The sequence below is a fragment of the Passer domesticus genome, chromosome Z (genome assembly GCF_036417665.1).
Source record: "Passer domesticus isolate bPasDom1 chromosome Z, bPasDom1.hap1, whole genome shotgun sequence".
Classification (NCBI taxonomy): domain Eukaryota; kingdom Metazoa; phylum Chordata; class Aves; order Passeriformes; family Passeridae; genus Passer; species Passer domesticus.
This window is the reverse complement of record NC_087512.1, coordinates 38,352,486-38,376,845: the sequence shown is the minus strand read 5'-3', so window position 1 is coordinate 38,376,845 and position 24,360 is coordinate 38,352,486. Positions and strand designations below refer to the sequence as shown.

The window sequence follows — 24,360 nt, the reverse complement described above, 5'->3', positions numbered from 1 at the left end:
GTTTCTCAATTGTGATTTTTGTGCAGAATACAAAAGAGGTGTCAGGACAAAACGGACTTTGACAGTAGCACAAAAAGTTCTTTCATTAGGATGACCGTTCCTATGTCACTCATGATCCATATATGGAGGAAAAAAGTCATTATATATAACACACTGTTCTGATCCTTACACTGGGTTATCATCCATCAGAACTGAGGACTGAATGTAAACCTAACATTTAAAGTACAAAAATGTGAAAGGCTGGAACACTGGACACTGTGGGGCAGAGGCAGAGAGGCATACTCATATGACGCTAGTGAGGAAGCATTGTGAGGTACAGTATCTCCAGAAAAACAGCAATTGAGAAGAGCTGTGAGTCATTTGGAAAAGATGTGTTTGGTTACCCACAAAGAGAACACTTTGGGGGTTTCACTGGCTGCAGTGAATTAATAGCTAATATACAATGCTGAGCCCAGGTTATAGACATTCTGGAAGATGCTGAACATGCATCAGGGTGTGTACATAAAAATGAGATATAAAAAGGACCTATTCATTCAAATTACAAAATCTTACTTGAACTTTTTCCCAGAACTGAAGTAAAACCTCATGTGTTTCTTTTACTGGATATTAAATAATCTTGACTACCTTTTGTCTTGATTTTTCTTAATTCTTCAAAATTTTTGTACCTTTTCATTTCTTCCTAAGATGCAACAGCAGTGCTGCAGTAATGGTTTTACAGCACTTCCTTTTTTTCTGAAAGAAGAAACACTATAAACGTCACCAGCTCACCCTGCTTCGTGCTGAGTGTAAGACTAGACACTTGCCTGTCAGCCTCAGCTGTTCTGTGGAAAGTCAATCCAAGCTGGCCCAGCCTTCAGGAGAAGCCTCTGGTACCAGCCACTTCCACATCAGCCTTTTTCCTGGAGATCACACAGTGGGCCTCATTTCTACCAAGAATACCTTCTATTTATCTACTATTAATGTTCCAAGCAAGAGTGTTTAAGAGCTGCTGGGTTTTCAGCATTAAGTTTTCTAGCATTGAGCCTTGAGAGCTCCTCAAAGAGGGATCAAAACCAAGCACATATGTAGTTTATAGTAAATGGTGCTTAAACCATTAGAGAACTGGGACGACTCAAAAATTATTGATAGATGATAGATAGATAGATAAAGAAGGGAGGGAGGGAGGAAGGAAGGGAGGAAGGGAGGAAGGGAGGAAGGGAGGGAGGGAGGGAGGAAGGGAGGAAGGGAGGAAGGGAGGAAGGGAGGAAGGGAGGAGGGAAGGAGGGAAGGAGGGAAGGAGGGAAGGAGGGAAGGAGGGAAGGAGGGAAGGAAGGAAGGAAGGAAGGAAGGAAGGAAGGAAGGAAGGAAGGAAGGAAGGAAGGAAGGAAGGAAGGAAGGAAGGAAGGAAGGAAGGAAGGAAGGAAGGAAGGAAGGAAGGAAGGAAGGAAGGAAGGAAGGAAGGAAGGAAGGAAGGAAGGAAGGAAGGAAGGAAGGAAGGAAGGAAGGAAGGAAGGAAGGAAGGAAGGAAGGAAGGAAGGAAGGAAGGAAGGAAGGAAGGAAGGAAGGAAGGAAGGAAGGAAGGAAGGAAGGAAGGAAGGAAGGAAGGAAGGAAGGAAGGAAGGAAGGAAGGAAGGAAGGAAGGAAGGAAGGAAGGAAGGAAGGAAGGAAGGAAGGAAGGAAGGAAGGAAGGAAGGAAGGAAGGAAGGAAGGAAGGAAGGAAGGAAGGAAGGAAGGAAGGAAGGAAGGAAGGAAGGAAGGAAGGAAGGAAGGAAGGAAGGAAGGAAGGAAGGAAGGAAGGAAGGAAGGAAGGAAGGAAGGAAGGAAGGAAGGAAGGAAGGAAGGAAGGAAGGAAGGAAGGAAGGAAGGAAGGAAGGAAGGAAGGAAGGAAGGAAGGAAGGAAGGAAGAGAATATAGTCCAGCTTTGCTGTTCTTTAATTTTCCTCCTTTGTGATTCACTGGTTTCTGTTTCATCTGATGGAACTCTGATTCTTTAGTCTTATCACTGGTAAACTTCCCATTATCATGATCTACCTTCTCTCCACTTTCCATTCTTCTCACCCTTATTTCCTCCAATATCCCAACTTATTTCTTTCTAAAATTCTCCATGGGCTAAACCACCATTTGCCCTCACAAAGTAACACATTTCCAAAATAGCACGACAAAATAGTATGGGCAAAAAGTTCATACACAAGCAGGTGGGAATTCATCCTTTGTACATTAAAAAAAATCAAAAGAGAAACTGTAAAATAAAGACCTGTAAAGCAAATGTGGATGTAGACTGAACATGGGGTTGGGACTCTGCAGATTAAACTACAGAACTATCTTATTCTTTCACTACCTTGAACTAGGAGCTCTGCTATTTCTCTGTGCCTCAGCCCATACCAAGGTAGAACCTCAGAGAGCACAATTTTCAGCTCTCCTCAATTCTACTGTATCCATGTTTTCTCTTCAATCTCTTTGCATTTCATCTGTAAGCTGTCCTCTACTCAGCATCTCCTGAGTTCTCCATTTCACTTTATGCACACCACATACACGCATATTCCTTCATCCCATCTCCTGCTTGTATACTCTTTTAGGGGGAGGAGGAATGAGATACAACAGGTACTTGTTTACACTTGCTTTCCTTATTTTTCACTTGTAATGGCCATGAGGTCTCAGATAATTTTTCTTCATTCATAATATCAGTGTTAATAATACCACCATAGTAGTCTGAATCAGATAAAGCTCTAAGCAAGCTAGTAACTTCTTTTCTCCCTCAATCATTACAACCGAGTTTACATTTTGCAATCAAAGAGTCAAATGCACCACTGCATCATTAAAAATTCCCCAGTTCAGATCTGAGATGTCTTCATAAATCTTCATAAATATGTGGCATCATCTACTTGCTTGTTCCCAATACAGAAACAGCTAAATTCTTCTACGGTATCTTGCACTTTAGGATTAGACTCAGAAAACCTAATAGCAGACCAAAACAGACAACTGAGACCTAGATATCAAATTTTATATGAATAAGAACAATGGAACTCTAAAAATGTCTAACAGTATACTCTAATAGGGTGACACAGACCCAAACCAATGCAATAAATAGTGCTCTTTTTTTTTTCTTACTGAAACACAAGAGAATGGTAACTTAAATATTTTAAGACTTTTGTAAAATCCTTTACACAAAATTACCTTTATGGATCAGTTAATATAAACTCTTAATCTTTGATACACTTATAGCAATTTGCTTCTTCAAAGTAAGGTACTTAGAAGCATTAACAACTCTATTTTTCAAACATTCATGTGGTAAAGCAATATTACAGTCCCCATTAACAAGTGATGCACCTAAAACAGACAATTTGTATGATTGAGCCATGACTACAGGGACTGGAATGTCACTGTAAAACAATTAAAAAACCTCCTAGTGTGTGGTTCAGATGAGCAATACCATCATTGCCTTTACATTCTCTACTCACTAAAAATACTGCAGATTTGAGCACATTCATTTTGCTCTACATATGATCTTACAACACTGACTCACATGAATCGATCCCTCTTTTATATTCTGCTCATTGACTAAGTAATGGAATGTTCTAAAGATATTAAAGGATCGACACCCACAGAATTGGCATTTGAGTAGGTACAACACAGCAAAAAATCACTTCTATAGGTAAAAGTGGAAACTCAAAAACTCAGTATTTCAGTGCCTTGCTGAAAGTCAAGCAGAAGATGTGTTCCCAACTACAAACTTGATCTTTTTTAACGATTTGTCTGAAAAAGCAAAATTGTAGCCATTACTGCTACAAGCTTAGTGCATACCAATTTGAATATTAGGTCATACTTGTCAAACTGTAGATCATTTCATTTTGTAATTGTTTTAGAATTAAAAGTCAAAGAAGTATTTTTATTTTAACTGAATTTCACTTTTCCTCCTACTCTATAAGCTTTTTGCTTAAGCAAAACATGTGATGCATGTGTTAATAATAAACATAAAAACTCTCCCTTTTCCCAGATCAATACTTCAAACTACTCAGTCATCTAAACACTCAAAAATCCTAATTCTTCAATCATCACTGTGAATGAAAGAGAGGGGTTTTTTAAAGTCCCTTGCAATCAGCCCCTCTCCAACAAGGTGAAGTAATGGAAAATATATTAAAGCAGAAAAAACAATACCCATTTGCTATATGCTTACAGACAAGTAAGACACAAAAGATCTTTCCTGATAGCCCTTAAGTAACACATTCCAAAACAGCCAAATGAATATGCAAAAGTCTCAGACAGAATGGTAAGGCATTCTACTTTCATCTGGATTGTATTTAGTCATGTAAATGTGTTTGGTGGGTAAATGAGAGTTAAAGTCAGTAATTATGTTATGTCATTGTGTCAGAAAGACAACTCTGCTTTGTAAGGAGACTCTTACCATGCTTTTTAGTGTTTCTTACCCAAACTGAAATACGATAAGACAACTGAGAAATATGCTGGGACTGAAATAAATTCCAAGCTGCCTTCCCCTGTACTGTCTTTTGGACCAAAGCTCAAAAAGTTACAAGAGGTTAGGAGCAAATAAAATATAATGAACTGTGATACATTGAAAAGAAGAAGTATTTTGGAACTATTTTCCAAACAGTGTGCTTCTGTTGGAATAACCAATGCTTTTATTTAAAAGGTTTTCAAGGATGTTCATGGCCCAACACATACATTACAAAGATCACTTGAGAGAAAAAGCTATCAAGAAGCAGGAGAAAATACCCTGTTTAGATTTTGGCAGGCAAAATCAATGGATGTGTTCCTGATTTTTAATCAGCTTGATGAAAGAGAACAGCACTGTCATTGACCATCCAAATTTTAAACTTAATCCAAAAAACTTGACAAGCAGCTAGCAAGAACTTTAAGGAAAGATAGTATTTTTGGGTGTTTGTCCTAAAAGACATTCTCTCCCAGATCAACCACACAATCTCATTACCTAATCACAGAAAGGTAAATTCTGTGATTAGCCTGACTGGCACAGACTTGCAAGGCTTCAAATAGAGGGGAAGAATTCATAGTCAGGACATATGTTTAGATACAGGAGGTAGTTCAGAGAGTGCTTGAGGAAGTAGAAGCACCTTTCAAAGCATGACATGCAAGCCCACAGACACAAGAAGACAGCTGGCATTGCCTAAATACAATATAAATTTCAGACTCTTTTTTTCCCTTATCTTTGCATGCAGCTCAAGGCACTGACAGACACTTCATATCAACCTATGGAAAAAAAAAAATCCCTCTCACCCAACATAGAACAAGTACACACGTTTCCCTCTACTTCTGTCAGTTTCTATCTGTTAACTTAAAAGACAGAAGACACTGGTTGGGGCGAGAGTGGCTTCTCTTTCCTTTCTGACTTTGGTAAAACCTACACAAACTCCATTTATCTCTATCAGTAAAGCTGCCGTGATAATACTCTTTTCCATGACTATCCACCTCCAGATTCCCAGGAAGCAGGGAGTACCACGGATGGTGTTGTCACTGGAATAGGAACAGTTGATATCATCAAAAATGTTTTCATCCTTTTAACTGAATAATGCTATTTTGAATTTTGTCCACTAATTTATCTTCCACCAGTTTTCTTCATATTTCCCTTCATGCTTACTGGGATGAGTAACATCTGCAAACTGTGTTTTGGGCTGGTTATGCTGCAAACCATTTGGTTCCTTCCATCATTATTCAACATGCAAAGTAGAATAAAACAGGATTAGAATTACTCTTCCACAAATCCTCTCAGGGAGTTCACAAATGCTCCTTTGTCCTCTCTACTCCAGTTCCCTTCTTAGTTTTCAGTTTCATAAGCTGGTTAGATGGAGTCAGAAATAAACACAAAACAGTAAGAGCTGTCTTGGCAGCCTCCAGTGAATTCCCACCATAAGCATTTTCACATCCCACAGCAAGCAAGCAAGAAAGCAAGCCAAGGTGTTTCGTAAGAGCAACCCACAAGTCTTAACAAACACATTTAGGAAATTAAATGAAGCTTTCACCATTTATGCTACAGCATCTTGCAAGGTTCTAAAAACCTCACCTCCAGATCCAAGCAACAAAAAACAGCTTTTCATACAAAGCTGTTGTCACTAGGTTCTGTATAAGGTGTTTAAAATGTACACAAGCAGCAAAATAGAGAATTATATTTCACCAATTATTCTGATGAATTTTGCTATGGAAGTCTGAAGTCTAGCACAACATGAGAGTTTTTTGTACTAACCCTATTTTAAGACTCCTTTAGCACAGACCACAGATCTGTTCTGTACTAATACTGTTCCTAAAGTCAATCATTAGAAACTGCTATCTCCCCTAGCTCTGAAAGACAGAATAAAAAGAATTAAGGCAAGAATTAAAACTACTGCTTCATACAGTACAATCCAACTTCAATCAGAATACAGAAGATCCTAAACCGAATGTTTCCAAGTGCTTACTTTGTCCTCCTAACTTATAAAAACTCTCTATTACTACAGTTTGGAAAGGTAACCGAGTAAAATGAACATACCCCAAGTTATTCTTTTACCTTAGATATACCAAATGAATAGAGAAAAGTAAGAAAATAGGGCTAATTTATTTTTACACAACTCCTCAACAGACTTTGATGACATATTGATCAGTTCTGCCAGAGAACTGGAAGTACCCAGAGGCGCTGTTGCTCTCTAACACATAGACTGGAAGCTGTTCTGCTCCATACAGTACTGGAAAGAAGACCTCAAGATGAGCTCTGTGGCAGCCTCAGCACATGCAGTGCTTCCAGGTACGGGTAGCTCTGACACAGCCACAGCTCAGACACACCTGCCTGATCCACAGCTCTTTCTGGGGACTTGGCAACTGTCAGTCCCACACTCTAACCGTGCTCAAGCTCTTCAAGTCTAAGAAGTAAGCAGATGATGCCCATATAAAAGATGGGATAAACTGACATTTAAAAGTAGGAGGCATAGAACAATGTCTACAGAAGCTGCAGATGCCTGCTCAGAACCCAAATGACATGAAAATGTCATCCCTTACATAAAGATATTTCCTGCAGGACACACAGTTATGTTAGCCTATATACACTCTTTTTTTTCTGGTTTTCAATGGAAAATTTTTCCAAATACATGAAAAATAGAATTAGTGACAGTTTGACTGCTGCAATTACTGAATGGTTACTTTGTTTTTCCAAATTGCTTGCTGAGGGTGTGCAGACATTTAATGACAGGGTATCTGAGTGACCATGTTGTGTTCTCTGAACATAACAGAAAAAAGAAGCATAGCCTATTGTGCATTTCTGCCGGATGTAACTAAGGAAGTTACTTCTTATGAATACAAAAATCATCATTAATTTTGAAGAGGATTTTAAAATTTTGTTTTATAAATATCTTCCATGGAAAACTGGAATTCAGCTCCTTTCCATTTCCCCACTGAGACTGTTTATTAAACTACCACTATAGCACCCTCTCAGGGTATTTCACATTGACTGTTCTTTTCTAATGCTACCCCAAACAACAGAGGCATATTGGAAGGAGGTGAGAGACAAGATTACCATCCCAGCAGTTGATCTGCACCGACTATGTTTCTGTTCTGCTCAAATTGCATTTGTTCCAGGAAATCTACTCTAAACAGAATACAGGAACACAAAATATAGAGTAGATATCTCTGACAGGAGCACTTACCAAGAGCATGTAATCATTACCAAAATATACATCCAAGAGGTAGTGTTTTATAATAAGCACAATTTAGAAGAAGGACATGAGATTAACAGGAGTCTACCAAAAGATTACTTACCATGTTCTCCACAGACCCTCATCTACATATCTTAAGAAAAAAATGCTCATCGCCTTTAGCATACAGCAAAGCATCTTCTAGGTCTCTCAGCAAGACAGCACATTGGGGTTTTTTTATTTCTTTTTAAAATTTTCTCTCTTTTTAGTTTTAGATACAAATTCACCCACATCATCAGACACAGACTGATGATATTAGTAAAAGAATATAGTAACAGAATTGTTGCAGGTTACACATACCTCCATTGTGTTACACATACCTCCACCTGGCTGTAAAATACATAAATGAATAAATGAAGGGCTGAGATTTCCCCCTCCACAGGGACATGGGTACTTGTGACTCTCTCCAGATGCTGCTCCCCAAAAAGCACATGAAAATTCATCTCAGAAAGCACCACTATGACAGGATCCACTGCAAATGCACCTTCTGCTGTCATTATTGCTTCCCCATCACCTTAATGGAACCATGTAGTACTGCCTAAACTTCCTTTTACATACAGCATAGATTCTCATCAATCAAACTTGAGTTTAAACTTGTGAATAAATTTTGTTTCCTATCTTCTTCCTACATACACTGACTTAAGAAATATTTTACTCCAGGAATTGCCTCAGGGGGTTTTGCTGCGGCAGAAATTGTATTTATCCTAAAAAGAAAACAGAAGTTTTTGATCTAAAATCCTACACTGCCTGCATCTACCTCTTTCCTTACTTACCTGATGAATAATCAAAATATTAAATGTCGTGGAATTTAATGTAGCTATTTTGACTGTTCCTAGCTCAGCAGACTACAATGTCAGTTCATACAACCCACAAGAATTCTGGAACATGTAAAACCAACCCTGCTTACCTTTCATCCCAAACTTAGAATGTCTTCCAAACTTCAGAATAATGAGGGTTATTACTAAGCCTGTGCACACCAGTGCTGCAATTCCCACAACAACGTACACCTAAAACAGGAGAGGATGAAAACAGACCTGTTTGTTTTGGTTTTGTGTCTTGAAAGACATCCAGCATACATTCATATCAATCCAGTTATGAAAAGAGATTAATTTCAACTGGGAAACAATTGTATTGAGATCAAAGAGTACAGAAAACAAACCCTTGTTGAGGTTTCTTTTATTCTGCAGAGAACACAGATTCAGACACTTAGGAGAATTTTTTAAGATCCTACACATTCAAGTCAGGTGGGAGAGAGTGTACATCACCCTTTTCCCTTCCAGCAGAGTGGCATGTTACAAGAAAACACATAAGAGCAGCACATAGGAAAAAAGAATTTACTGTGGGGATGTTTGAATACCCATATAAATTACCTAGAGTGGCTGCGAAGGAGCCATCACTGGAAAACCAAAACCAGAGGGGACACAACCATAAAGAACCATGCAGGCCCTACTTTTATCAGGGGAGCTTGGACCAGTGGACTTCCACAGTTTCCACCTTTACCACCTTGGCAGTTCAACTCTACTATCAGATGAGACAAGATTGTCTTGGATCCTCACAGTCTTTAGCACATTGTCCCAATGACAGTCTGACTCATGAATGCACACTCTCCTCTGCTTGCTGTTTTACAGAGACACTGATGGAGGGAGGCTGCAGTGTCAACCAGGCTGGTAACCCACTATCAGTTTCCAACATTTCAGTTCAGGACAGCATGAGAGGCAAGGCAGCAAATTAGGAAGCCTATCAGTTCAGCCACTTGCACTAAAATCTATCACAAGCCATTTAACAAAAAACTTACAAGAAATCATGTCTTAAAACATACAGTTAGATTTTGAAAATTCATTGCAGCATATCACCTCTCTAACACCTCTAGGTGACTCCAGGATGGGTATTCAACCAACAATCTTCAAATAATCTTGGAGGTCTTTGTTTTGTAAATGAAGACTTGCTCTCCTTGACTAAAAATTAGATGCAAACTTTTAGGCTAAAAAAATGAAAGTTTCATTTTTCAGAAAAGCAAGACACAAACCAGCAGTTTTACTTGAACTGAAAAGTGATTCACTCATTTAAAAAAAATGGGGGAATGACAAGAGTGGGGAGCACTGATTTTATTTCTCATCCTTTTTTTCCTGAATTTTGACCACCACATAGTAACAGCTATAGTTTTCTTATAGGTCAGAGTCTTATTATAGCGTCTGCAATAATTACTTCTGTAAGTTGTACAGCCAAAAAGTCCACAAATAATCACAGATCAAGAAACAATGCATATACTTACAGTGATGCTATCTTCATTCTCTTTGTTGGAAACATCCGTTGAAGTGATTTGATTACTGTTATTTGTGGCATCTCCAAGATCATTAGGTGTGGTTTCATACTCTTAAGAAAGGAAAAAGTATTGCTTTTACAACTTCATAACTTTGATTGGAAAATGTTTTTCCATATTATTTCTGCTCTTTAAAATGGTAAGGCCACTATAAACTTGAGGAATTTCAGCTCTTTGGACATAATTCATGATTGCTAAAGAAGCTGAAATGTTTTGGGAGGAATCACTGTGGCATGTAATTGAACAAATGTGCTGAGACTGACAAACATGAAAAAAAATAGCAATATACATCATAATGAGTATCCCTACTGGAAACACTAGAGTTAAATGAGAACTCCATCCATAGAGCTATTTTTATGTGCTTCTGACTTCCCATTAAAAATGAAAGACTGCCCTCTACAATGAACTTCACCAGCCTTGTATTCACTCAAATATAGGACAGTCTTAGAAAATAGCTTGAGCACTTTTGTTTTGCTGAGAAGAACTTGGCAGATGGGTGTCAAGCCATCTTACTAATATAAAATGTGAAAAAGCTGTTTTCATTTGTTTAATAAAAATTTTTTTAAAAACATCTTATAAGCATAGAGGCTACGGTTTATCATTGCTATCATACTGATAAACCTTTAAAAATTAAAGTGCCTGAGATGGTATGAAGAAATTTGATTGATTTGTAAAAATAATTACACTGACATGGCTGCCAGGACAAAACCAGAACTATTCCATACAAAGAATGATCATGGCTCAATTATTCATGGGAACTTCAAAATAAAACACAGACATCCAAAATAAAACAGAGACCATGATCTCCTGAAAAAAAAATTCAAATGAGAGAAAAATAATTAAATGTTATATAGATGAAGTTATGATAAACATGCATTAAAATAAAATTTTTAAATGCATTTATTTAATTATTGCATCTGGGAACACACATAACACTTTAATTTCATGACTGTAATTTATGCAGATAAAAGAAACAAAGGGCAATAACTGCACCTATTATAAAATACACCTCCAGCATCGTAATTTAAGTTTGCAATTAAATAGGTATTTCTTTACATGTTTTGATTAAAATCAGAATAAAATAAGTCTGCAGATGAAATCTTAAATGTGAATTTGAAAAAGCTCTTGCTAACTACAGCAACATGAGCTTTTCTGTGCACAGAGCTCCAGCTAAGCAAGAACGGGGAGGGCTTGCAACTAAGCACTGTTCTCCTTTAGCTCCCAAGGCCAATTTGGAGAGCTCAGCTGGCAGTGTTAGTAAGAACTTGCACTGGGCTTTTGATCTTCAGGCATGCAAGGACACATTTGCTTTCTGCAAAGCACTTGCAGGCTGCAGGTTTTTTTTTGTTTTTTTTTTTTTTGGGTACAGGAAGCTGTCAGCTATCTCTGGCACCAGGGCTACAGTCAGAATGTCTAAACAACTCACATAGTGCATTTTGGCTTTAAACTATGCATGCCAAAGGACAGGACTCTTTCAAGACAAAATACATATTGAATACACAGAGCTTTCAAGAGAAAAAAAAAATCCTGATCATTTACCATTTGAATTCTCCAACTTTGCACTGCATCTCTGTGTGTGTAGCTTACCATGGAGCAACTTTAGAGCAGCTGCAACAGGAGAATCAAGCATCCCTTGCTCATCCAGGTAGCACAATAGCTGCCTAAATGGCTTACCTGCACAAGCAGCCTGGCCTTTCAGACAAGGTTCTGTGCTGACCATCTGTCACTATAAGTACATCCTTTGCTAGAGAAGTGGAGAAGACTTCTAATTCATTATCTGCAGGCAAAGTCTGCTTTATACTTTATAGAAGTACTTCAGCCTAAAAAACTTGGGCTTCCTCTACAATTAGCTGGGAAAATTTTCACAAAGATGGTTTTGGCCAATCATCTATTTATTATAGTTTTGTAAGACTAACACATAAAACTAATATTTAGAGCCTCTGCTGCTCTGACTCTGTAAAACAAACTTTGAAGAAGGAAATTTTTTGCTCCCAGTTTCGCTTGTAAATAACAGCTAATGCTATTTGTAGTTCTGTTTATGCTCAAGCCTGCTCTAAACTACTGGAAATCATACCCTGGAGAGCTAATGAGAACCACAGGTCTGGTCTATGAATCCTCTGGGTGCCCTTTTATATTAAAATGGGCAAGAGCTAAGGTAGGCTACATTGGTATACTGGTGGTATGTTGACATTGCTTGCTGTCTAACTGTGAATCATTTGCATTTGATGTATTGCCAGATCTTCAAAGCCCCTTGAAATGGGTGAATCAGGAAAGGAAAGTACACGCGACAGCTCTCCAGCACAAGCTGGATGATTTGAGTTGAACAAATTCCTGTTCATTTCACTATGAAATCCGGACAGAGACACTGAGCACTCCTACAGACAGGATAACGCCTTTTGACTCATGCTAGATAAGGCTCATATTGCTTTAGGGCCAGGTTGTCTGGTGCTCTGTACCTCATGCAGCCACCAGTGACTAATAACAGCTGCAGTGATTTACAGCTGATGCTGGCCACTATTTTGTAGCCATCTCACAAACAAGGTGCATGGTAGCTGGGATAGACACAGCAGCACAGTCACATCAGCACCAGGAGGTTACTCTGCACAGTCATTCTGGGGTTTGGCAGATATGGGGCAGGTTGTCTCTCTCATGCTCACAACCAATCATGGCTTCGTGAAAATAAGGCATCATGAAAATAAGAACTCAGAGCCAAGGGAGCTGGCTTTGCACTCAATGTCCTGCTCAGACCCATGTGAGTCAGTTTATTTTTCTTAGTTAATTTCCAGATGATGTCAGGACAGCATTCTCTCTTTATCTTTTCCAAGAGGTGCCACAGAGGCACAAGTGACTGCTCACGCTTGCGGCAAGCAGTGCCCCATGCAGGCAGGACTCCCCTCGGCAAACTCAATGTCATGCAGCCTGATGTCACCTCATCAGATCTTCTGATTTCTGCTGTGTGTTCAAAATACTTAACAAAAGCATTTGGAAATCACCTCACATCACACAGCAGTTTCAAGCAGCAGAAAGAACAGCCAGAAATAAAGAGGAAGGCTGCCTTTACCAGGACTAGGTCTTGCAGGCTGTGATCTTCTAGCAAAACTCAATCACACACACATCTCAGAAGAAACACACCCAAGTCAGTCAAAGCACAGCACTCACATGGCTAAAGTCATACACAGGCATCAGGACTTTGATAAAAAGCTCAGAATCAAAATCTTTATGCATACAGCTTATATACTACAACACATGAAGAAACTGTGCAAACCATCCCCACTTTTCCATCCCCAACCCTCCCTTCTCTTTCTCCTCAAAAAAAAAAAAAAAAAAAAATTGAAATTGGAAAGAGAGGGAGGGGAAGCTATCCTCTTTTCTAAGCATTTGAAGTCAAATTGATGCTTCAATTGCACATTTGCTAAAGTTTAATGACGTGGAATGGAATCAAAGCAATAACATTTAGATCAGCTTTAGGTAACCTGAGTCATGGGCTATTTCATCCAAATAAAAGTACTCCAAACAGGATCCAACTTCAAGCTGTTTGTGTAAGATGAACTTTTCTACTCACCAGAAGTATACCAGAAATATTTTTGAAAACCAGACAGTTGCTTTGCATTCTGCAGCTTCTATTTCAGTGCACACTGGCTTTCACTTGGTACATTTTGCCTAACTAAAAAACTAATGTGAACACTGTGTCATCAAAATCTCCTGGCACACACTCAGCTACCACTGAATTGATGGTCTGCTTATGCAAGAGAGATTAAGGGAAGGTACAAATGAGTGGACAGAGCAAAATAAATTGCCTACAGGAAAACTTACTTGCGCCAACTTCATTTCTAAGTGGGATTTAGGGGTACATTTTTGGAGGGAAAACAAGTATGGAATCATCCCTGAAAAAATAAATTAAGTTGTATAAAGAGAAATCACAAACTCTCTTTCCTCCAAGAAATGCCTCCAAAAGGTTCACAAAATCTCATGTCTGTGAACTACATCACGCAGCTGTCATCCTACAGGATCAACTGCACCCATTTGTAGCAGTGGATTTATGCTTCTCCTAATGTGAATCAAAAGCAGCATAGTAAGTAAAACATCATATTGTCATCACATATGTTAAATATAAGGCTGGAGAACCAAAACCACAAAGCACCTTTTAGAGCTGTATTATTCTATGTGACATTTCAATTTAACCAAGCCTAACATTTGAACTTTTAATGTTTCAGTTCCTTCATTTCTATTATTAAAAGAAAAGAAAATCAAATATATACCATAAACATCTGGATCCAAAATTGGGCCATTACCTGTACATGGAAAAGAGAAAAAAAAAAAAGAAAGAAACAAAGAAAGAAAGAAAGAAAGAAAGAAAGAAAGAAAGAAAGAAAGAAAGAAAAGCTTTGTAAATAAATTGCAAATGCTGGCAGAATAAACATTTCTTTACGAGTAGTTTTAAGAGTTGACTTTATTTTCCATAGAGATCACAAGTCTCTACCTAAATGCAAACCAACATCAATAACTGCAGTTAATTAATTACATTTACAACCATCTTAGAGTTATTCCAAAGGCTAATATTTTTCTACATGTTATATGTGCACATGGTGCTAACTCTGTCAGGGGCAAGCATAATTTCACAACTGAGCAAAATCCTACTTCTACTTTCCACTATTTATATATATATATATATATATATATATATATATATATATATATATATATATATATGGAATGAGTGCAACAATAACTATTCCTGTTAGAAAAATCTAAGGTAAAATTTTCTATGAATTCAAGTGGAAGCAGATTCTGTGGAGTTTTAACAATCACTGATTTTTACCTGATAAAAAAATTATGTTATTGTATCATTGTGTGAGCAAACCATTTTAAGCTGTGAGCTGGCAAGTTAAAGGCTACAGGTAAAAATGGCTTAAGCAGCACCATTTGATTCACTCTGTAAAAGTATGCTTCCAAGAACCCAGCTGCACACCTGATACACAGACAGAACTATAACTGGAAGAGTCAGGTGTCTCAGAAACCAGACTTTACCATGGCAAATAGATACCTATCTAGTCTACTTTTCCCTAAATTTTACTAGTTTCTGTTTGCAGTTTTTTCTAATTACTTACTGCATGTATGTAAGGTTTAGCACATAAGTGAGTAAAATGCATGGAACAGCTACAGAAATCAGTGAACTGCTGTTCATGTTTTGCAAGACACCTGTGTTGTGTTTGAACATACCCCTTCATTCTGATCTGTAATGTACCTCTAGCATAGTTTATGTAGTAGGCTTATAGTTATCTCTTCCACATTTTTTCTCTCTATTTTTGCAGGCTTGGAAATAAAACTAACAAATAATTAATATCTCTGAAGTTTAATGCAACTTCAATAAGCACAATTCTGTTTATACTACTATGCAGTAAATCCATAGCAATATCATCTCATGGGCATAAAGTCACAGTGAAGTAAGAGCAGAACCTCTTTGTTAACAGCACAAGAACCTGCTGAAAATACCAGCTGCAACCTATGTGTAGAATGGAAGCAGAAAATTAGGCTTATTTTTAAATGCACTTGAAAATATTCCAGTATCTAGGGACACATGTCAATAGACCTCATGAGAACTGTCATGTCAATTGGCAGAAATAAATAACCAACAAAGAAAGCCTGACTATCTACCCTCAAGTAATCTGACCAGAGATTTTTGTCCACAAAAGTTCATGGATTCAGTTTTCCAAGTGTAGAACATCCAGCTGCAGAAAAACAGTATTTCTAATTCACCTTCTGTAATCCGAACTGGAACAAAAACCCCAAGCAACCAAAAAAATCCTAGTCCTTTATTTATGAGTTAAATGTCAACATTTTTGTTTCTGGTTACTGCAATTGGGATAAATCAAGAAGGTTATGTCATCCTCCCAGGCATATAAAATAAGAAGTCACCAATTCCATTTAAATATCTTTTATATAACTAAACACTTCAAATAAAGATGGTGGACAACTCCCAAATTTCTGTTTAGTATTACTTTTTCTATTTAGCACATACAAACATACCAATTTAATCGTCAGATGATGTTATTTTAACATTAAACTTTAACACAGTCCTTTTGCACATTTGCACACAATTATTTTCAAGGCCAAGCACAGACTGGCACCTTTGTTTTGGCCCCCATTAGAAGTGCTTGTTGAGTAAATGAGCTATCAAAAGCCAGGTCCTATTCACTCATCTTTACAATCTACATCAACTACACTTGGATTGTTTGCTTCTTTCTTTATAAATGTGGCATTTTCAAAATAAAGCAGCAGCAAGAGAATCAATCCAAAAACATGCTTCTGAAAAAAACATGTTTTGCTGCTCAAGCAATATGCTACTTCTAAGGCATTTAGCATATTCTTTTACTTTGACAAGGTATATGTGACTTGGACTCATTCAGCTGAATTTTAATGTAGAGAGTTAGTAGATTAATAAACTTATTTAAAAATATCTATTATTGGTTAAAATGTCTCCCACATTCACTAGCCATTTTGGATCATGTTCTATGAGAACAGCCTCCAGAATAAGCTATGACCATTTCTTGCTTCCTGTTCACAGCAGTTAGTCTCAAATAATCAAGTCAACAGGAACTGGAAACCAAGAACTTTTGCAGACTAAAAAACTCAGCTAGTAAAAGATGAAATTCATTCTTCCAGGTCTTCACATTTAAAACTAATTCTTAATTTACAACATTAACTTGGGTATCATTAGAACAATCAAAATCCCACTACAGCACATGGTTTCCTCTCTTTCATGCATGCAACCTCAGACCTTTGAAAAACAGTCCTTCAAGAAGCATGCCAAAAGTTAGGGTCATCTTAGCACAAATTACATCTTCATCATGTTTGATCCAACTCTGAAAGTGGACTATTACACTATTGATGTAGAACATGCTTCAGGTATATACTGCTACTTTGGGTAGGTATGCGGATTATAGGTGAGGGGATTTTTAAATTTTCTTTTTTTTTATCTTTTTATCTTCAGAGCATTTGGTCAAGTGATGCAATAACCAGAGAATCAGTTTAAAGCTCAGAGAATGTACCCCACCCCATGAAACATCAGGACTGGTATTTAATTCAGTCATGAAGACATGAAAATGAACATAATGCCAGGGTGTGGGCCTTAATCTTTATGCTTCAGTGTACAATATGTGGGCCAAAAGAAGAAACTACACACTAATGACAGGACTGAAAAAGCCTTTTAAGGATTTGAAAAAGCCTGACAGTGCTTTAAATAGCAATGGAACAAAAATTGTAATATGATGCATTTGCTTTTATGCGAGCTTCAGTGGAGGAGACAACGATGTTGTGATGTTTTCTGAAGCTCAGTTCCATGATTCTTGCAGGAAAAAAACTAAAAACAATATTGAGGAGGCTAAGTAGCTAAGCCATTTCCCCTGTTGTTAATTTTTAAGACTGGTTTGGTGCCATCCACTATGCATGAACTAATTTCTGATGCAGTTACATCCTATCTATACATAGTCCCATTTCCTCTATACTCTTCTTGTGAAGCTTATTCTACCACAGATCTTGGGAAATTCTTAAAGAAGACTGCACAGTTTATATTGGTAGACTTATATTCCATAGGAATACAAAAGGAATGGAACAAATAAATAATGTTTTCTTTCTAAATTAGACAATACCTACAGTTCTATTTACTGTGGACAGAAGCATAAAGGAAAAACAGTAGAGGAAATGGATTTGGATCAAAGACCAAAAAAAATTATAAAATCACCTAATGTATTAGAGGTAGCTGATGCTAGCTGAAGCCAGGTTCATTAAATTGAATAATCAGGGTGTAAGAGAACTTCCACTGTACACAGAACATCCAGATGAACTGTTTTTTTGCTGAACAATTAAAATGCAGTATTAGGGGCCACCAGTACCTGAAACAATGGCATGTTTCTGTAATGAGTCACTTTAAGGAAGAGCTTCAGAGAAAAAAGAGGAGAGGAGCAGAGAGCATAGCGGGAGTAAATAAAGCCCAGTTTTATCAGCTCTTCATCTTCTCCTAAGGACGGGAAAGCAAAAGACCTACCACCTCTCTCCCTATTTCTGCAAACTGAGCTGAAAGGGTAAAAATGAGATACTGACCAAATTTTTACTGTCTGTGGCCTGAGATGTAGGAAGAGAATTTAAATATTCACCACTTTTTCTTTTCCATCAGAGAACATTACAGAGTACTGCTGTTTTATAAAACAATGAAGGCAACTATTTATATCACATGGTCAAAAAGCCAAAGATACATACAGTCTCATATTTTGAGGTATGACTATGCAATTATCTGCACAAGATTACACTTCTATTTCTACTCCAAATGTGCAAGGTCCACTCAGAGTTTTCTTCCACATGTTCCAATATGCTTGCACATACAGTGACTGTTATTACAGCCACTTCATGTATGGCTTTGAAGATGTGGGAAAAGATCAAACTATAGTAAACATTAATCACTTACAGTAGTCCCTGCAATTCAGTGAGCTGCTCCACCTTGAGCATGCCCACATAGTATTTAGAAATGGCAAGGGGAATCTTTATAGCAACTGAAGTTGCAACCATCTTGAACGCTGATGCTCCTAGCAATGTAGGTGCCTGGCTGCCATCTAGACAAATGGCAATTGGACAGCAAAAATGCCTGTTAAGAACTGAGACCTTATCCATCCTCCTTCTTGGTTAATTTTTTTCTCCAATTCTCTCTGGTCCCAAAACAACATATTATCATGAGCTCACTTATCTGCACTATCAGTTTTGCAGCAAGGCACTGGATGCCACACAAGCACACTATCTAGTTCCATTCATATGCAGTTCAGCAAGTTATAGAGGGGCTGAATTGGCACTCGGTGATTTTCAGGATAAGAACTGAGACTTGGAAGAACTTCAGAAACAGGAACTTTCCATTAGCCTTGACTAGCAGGAAGGATGGCTACTGAAAGGGAAGATTTACAGAGCACTGGCATGACTTCCCTTCAGAAGCAATAAACAAGAAAATGCTCAAGAAAAACATTATTTTACAAGTAATATTGTAGACATTCATTCAGAGAAAAAAAGTTCTACAAAAACCTGTCTCCAAAATAATTAAACTAGCCAAAAGCACTATTTCACCACTTTCATCAATTTGCAATTACTGGCATAAAAAAAAAAATTTACTCACCATCTCCAGGCACTGACATGAAATGAGCATCAACCCGTTTTTCATCCTCTCCATAATCGTTCTTTGCCAGTAAGGTATAAGCACCATTATTCAGGTGTGTAGGATTGTCCAGCTGAAGGCAGCCATGGTATTCACTTTGATTGATAACATGTATTTTAGTACAGATGTATTCAGACTCATTCAGTACAGCTCCTTCGTAGAACCACTGCAATGTGGGCTTAGGGTTCCCTTTCACAGTGAATGGAATACACCAGTGGTGGTCCGGAGTCGGAGACTCAATAAATGTGATATTTGGTGCAACTATATTGGAAAAAAGAGTGAAGAACATCAGAATATTCTGAACATGTCCTTCCTCCCTTCCCTCCCTCCCTTCCTCCCTCCCTTCCTCCCTCCCAAGTTCTCCTGGAAGTACTTTTCATTCATCAGTACAAAAGTAAGTTACTAGATGGAGAGGTACCTATTTGAAGAATACTCACAAAGGAACATACCTGCTCTGTCTAGAGTATTATGCTGAACTGAACTGAAGCCACTCTTTAGAAAGAAATAGAATAAACTAGTTTCAAAGACTGAAAATGTGTTAAATCACTTAAAACATGTAAAGTGTGGGAACTTCAGTTACTGGATCACTTAGAAGGAGGAGAGAGACATTTTAGCTTTACTTTGCTCTAAAGATAGTGCACAAGAGTGCTGAAGGAAGATAGCAGTATTGAGCAGTATTGAAAATATTTAAAATTGGCCAAAAGCAAGTACTACTGGAAAGACACTCAGCTAAGAATCCAGATTTACAGATTATTTTCTTAACAGAATCAGAGACAAAACAGATTACTTAATTCTCTAGATTATTCTGTCAGGGATAAAAAATTATTTATTTTATATATTCTGTGTTCAAATCTGCTAAATGCCTCAAGTTTACAGACCTCTTCTGTTTCCCTCAAGATATTATTCCAACACCTTGCCCATTATTTTCCTTTATATTTACTCTTAACTAAATCAAATTTCTTCTAGTTATACTCCCTTTTATCACCCATAACATTTCCAAGCCCAGAATCTCATTTACACTCTTTAAACATTTCTAGTTTATGTTTGTTCCCATAGTTATTACATATCCAATTTCAACAAACAAACCTACATCTATAATGTTTTTTTCTAGTTTACTCTGTCATAAGCACATGCTGAGCAAAATTTGCCATCTACAAATTGTTCCATTCCCATCTTCAATTAAACAGAGGGTTGCAACTTGTGAAAACATGCTGTATAGCTCATGTCAAATTAATTCAGCCTGGAACTCAGATCTGAGAAACTAGTGCTTCTCTACACTATATGCCCCTTCTCCCTTCCTTGGCCCTGAGAAATAACTGCTTTATTCAAAGCTGAGGCAAACAAAATTCACATCTGGCCATACAAACATTGAACAAAGTAGCTGTTGTTTTAGGTAGTAAGTTAAACGTCTAGTCTTATATAATTCTACTAGCCTTTGCAATTCATGCTTTGCAATTTCTAAGACAGTGTGCATGTACATACACACCATTACAAACCTTCCCACACTGACAGTGCCATTCAGTAGTCAGCATTTCAGACCTTTACTTACAGATTCTTTTAACTGGAAGACAAAGAAGTCAGAAGTACATTTTTTGCAGAATACAGAGCTGAAAAAGATAAATGCAACAACGGCTGACTGGGCTACTCCTAGCATTAACTGCAGTAGATAGTTCACACATCTTAAGGGTTTTCATTTCAACAGCCTGAAGGTCAAAAAAATTAGCCAGAACAGTTCCTGCCAATGCAGTTTAGCCTCCAGGTCTGTATGGAGGTCCACATACGTACAGAATACCGTAAGCTCAGCAGAGGCTTGGTCCTCTCCCACAATGTTCTCTGCTACACAGGAAATCTCCAGTCCACTGTCCATTGATGAGACATTCTTGATGGTGAGAGAGGCAGGGTTCTTATTTGTGTCACTCTGAAAATGATCAGAAAAACATGTATGCATCAACCACAGCATTAAGAACAAAGGAGAGGGAGGGAATTACCAGCCACAGCTGAATAGCATTTTTCATTTTCCCTTCCTTTTAGCTGTATCTGTCCACAATTAATCAAAGCCTTATTTTAGTGTCTTATCCAAACAGACATAAAACATGTACAGAGCTCATTCTAACACTCAGTGGCAGCAGAGTCAAAGTTGCAAAGTCCTGCTACAAACATTGCACTCAACCGAGTTTCTGCCCTGTCACTTCCAGTTTGTGACCTTTTTTTACCACTTTATCACCTCTACACAAAAGCTTTTCCCCCTCTTATATAGGAAAAATGTTTATTCCCCTTTTATCATATACCCTTGCTCATCCCTCTTTCTGACTTCATGACCGATTTCTATGGTCTAATTGCCTGTTCTCTAGAACTTTTTCTTTCTGCCTATATTCTGTTCAATCCTTGCTTTACTCATGCTTTTCTCTCTTTCCTTTAAATTTGTGTTTGACATCTCTTCCACTGCTGCCTCCTGAGCCCTACTGTATCTTGACACATTTTCTCTTCTGACATCTCCTTCTTAACCAAATTTCTCTTGAAAGCTTTCTTTTCTCAGGAAACCTTCCACAAGGAACTGCATACCTTCTACTACCTAAGCTATTGCCTAAGTGCTGTTTTACGTGTTTAAGAACAAGCTAATTAAGGTAAGAATGATATTTCTTAAAAATCTTTATTCTTATGATCCTTAGAAAGCTGAGTGCCTATCCATAACCTTAAAAAACATACTGACTATGAGGTTCTCAGAGCTGAGCAATGCCCAAAGCTGGACTGAAAGAAGAGGGGCTGAAACACAGACTCAGGGCTGAAACCTAGAGCAAGAAAAATCTAAACAACATCAGTCAAACCCTCCATCAACACAGAAACTCAGAACATAAAGGTTAGCTTTGCAGAACTAAAAGCTAATTTTAACATTTGCTAATGTCCCTATTTTAAAAGAGGTGAGAGGAAACAGTTAAAAGAAGCATACAAGATGAAGAAAATGAAGGCAAAAATTGAGATATGGGAGTGAAAGAAAAGAAACCAAAAGCAACACTCATAGAAAAGAATAGTTGAGAATCACAAATAAGGTCTAAAAGGTTCATGATTTTCTGCTACTGAAAAGACTGCTGTGCTCCATGGCTCCTTTTGTAGCCAGCCTATACTATAAGCTCCTCTACAATAGTATGGCGAAGTTATGCCAGGATAGAATACTCATGGAAAACTTGAAGAAAACTGACCATGGCATTTCAAAGATAGGAGGGTTAAAAAAATTAGGTGATCTCACTTTTTGAACAGAGTCCCACATTTGTTTTGGCTCCTAGAATTAAAACTTTTAAAAAATTTTGAAAGAGTGCAACTTGGCAGAGGTTCCCCAAAGTGTTTTAATTTCTTGTTCTTGATGACGACTGATGCCTTGATGCCTTTGGGGAGTCTTACAGATCAGAGAAAATTTTAAAATTACAACTACAGCTTTGTAGAGCTCTTACTTATGAAAGCTGGAAGGAAAGACAGACTATTTAAATTCTGTACAAGCCTGATATAATGAACTTCGGAAAGAAAATATAAAAACTATGAGACTCAAGAGGTCCTGTCTCCTCCTCACTGCAGTTTTTGAAAGAGTTTTGAAGGTACACTGCCCACACTTTGTTCAGACTAAGAAGCTTTACACAGTGTACGCCATCATGGTTATAGGAAAGCAAATGTCATAAACTCATAATAAACATGGGTTTTTCCTATGTGAAATAGCAATTTATGAAGTCAGCAGCTGCTTATATGCTCCTCCTTTTTCAATATTTCCATCAGAAAGGACTTAGGCAGCACACAGTCTTCAAAAACAAAAAATTAAAATATAAAGAGCCCAGTAAATAAAATTTCCCTACCTAGATTGTTTCAATGAGGAAAGATATTCATACACCATTATAAAAAACAAACAAAAACAAAACCAACCTGACAGTATTTTAGGTAAGATCTTAAATTTCAAGGCTTTTTGTTGCTGCTAAGTGTGTTGAAGAAAAATTAAACAAGCCACAAAATATTTACAACCAAATTCCAACACACCAAATTATGAAATGAAAATATAATATAATTACAGACCCAAAGTTTTTTTTCACAATCAGTATAGATTGAATTCAGTCTCTGTAGGCAGGTATCAGTGATAATAAGAAATCCTTGTGTTTCAGAATTCCAATTCACATTACTTCCAAAAATTTACATTACTCTCATTTACAAGTGAACATCCAAAAAACCAGAGTGCAAATGAGAATCTTGAGAAACAAATGTCTGTCATTCCCCAAAAGCACTGCCACAGTCACCCTTGATTGAAAGTAACTGGAAGATAAATGTAATTCCAACATTAACTTTCTATTTCATCTTTTAATAGAAAATTAACTAGAGCTGGATGTGAAACTTAATTCCATCCTTCAGCAGGTGTCACCTGAATTGTCACATGTTTGAATATGAACCTTACCTCATGGTTTGAAACAAGATTAGTTACCACCCAGGACACATTAGGGGGTGGCCCACCAGTAGTATCACAGTACAGCGTGATGCTCTTTCCTTCCACCACGGTGATGTTGTAATTGCTTAAGTTTGCTGAGGGCAAGTCTGTGATAGAAACAACAACACAATAACCCGACATGTATTTCTATGTGACAGAATAGACACCATGCAACTCTAAGCAAGCAATACATCAAATATTCACTGTAGTCAGTACAATTCAGTCAGACAGTACAAACATCTTTGGAAATAAAAAAGTATAATCTTTTGCTGCTATGCATTTTCTGCACCTCATCTGCTTCACATCCTAAGAAAACATTACTGCATGTGTAAATACATTAACACATTAATTATATAGGAATATATGCCAGGCGCACAAACAGAAATTATCTTAACGTCAAAATGAAAAAAATCCTCTCCCTTTACTCTTTAAAACTGGAAATTGTATCTGTCTCTTTATAACAGCTATGAAGCAACCTTTGGGTTCCACTGATGTGGTATTTCCACTTTTCTTCACAACACTAAAAGGAAAATCCAATTAGCTCCCAGTGTCCCACAAGAGACTGAAGCCCCCTCTCCCATACAGAGACACAGCTCAGAGTGAGCAGGGCAAAACCTAAAACTTAAGCTCAAAGGGAGGAAAACAGAGAACTTAATAGACTGATCTAGAGAAGGGAAAGGACAGAAGAGAGGGTTAACAATTGCACAGAGCTTTACTCAAG

The 24,360-nt window shown here is 37.6% G+C and overlaps 1 protein-coding gene across 10 annotated transcripts in view; it reads right to left on the bottom strand.

The window, feature by feature from the left end:
- NTRK2 (neurotrophic receptor tyrosine kinase 2) overlaps window positions 1-24,360 on the bottom strand; it is a 197,375-nt gene that overhangs the window by 131,604 nt on the left and 41,411 nt on the right. For 8 of the 10 annotated variants that reach the window (XM_064404318.1, XM_064404319.1, XM_064404313.1 and 5 more), the window contains exons 6-11: window positions 23,610-23,746; window positions 20,969-21,101; window positions 19,145-19,444; window positions 14,250-14,282; window positions 9,943-10,043; window positions 8,578-8,677 (exon numbers count right to left, since the gene is read on the bottom strand). In XM_064404318.1, the coding sequence (XP_064260388.1) occupies window positions 8,578-8,677; window positions 9,943-10,043; window positions 14,250-14,282; window positions 19,145-19,444; window positions 20,969-21,101; window positions 23,610-23,746 (804 nt within the window). The remainder of the gene's footprint in view (window positions 1-8,577; window positions 8,678-9,942; window positions 10,044-14,249; window positions 14,283-19,144; window positions 19,445-20,968; window positions 21,102-23,609; window positions 23,747-24,360) is intronic. The other 2 variants (XM_064404314.1, XM_064404317.1) reach the window with 1 other exon arrangement.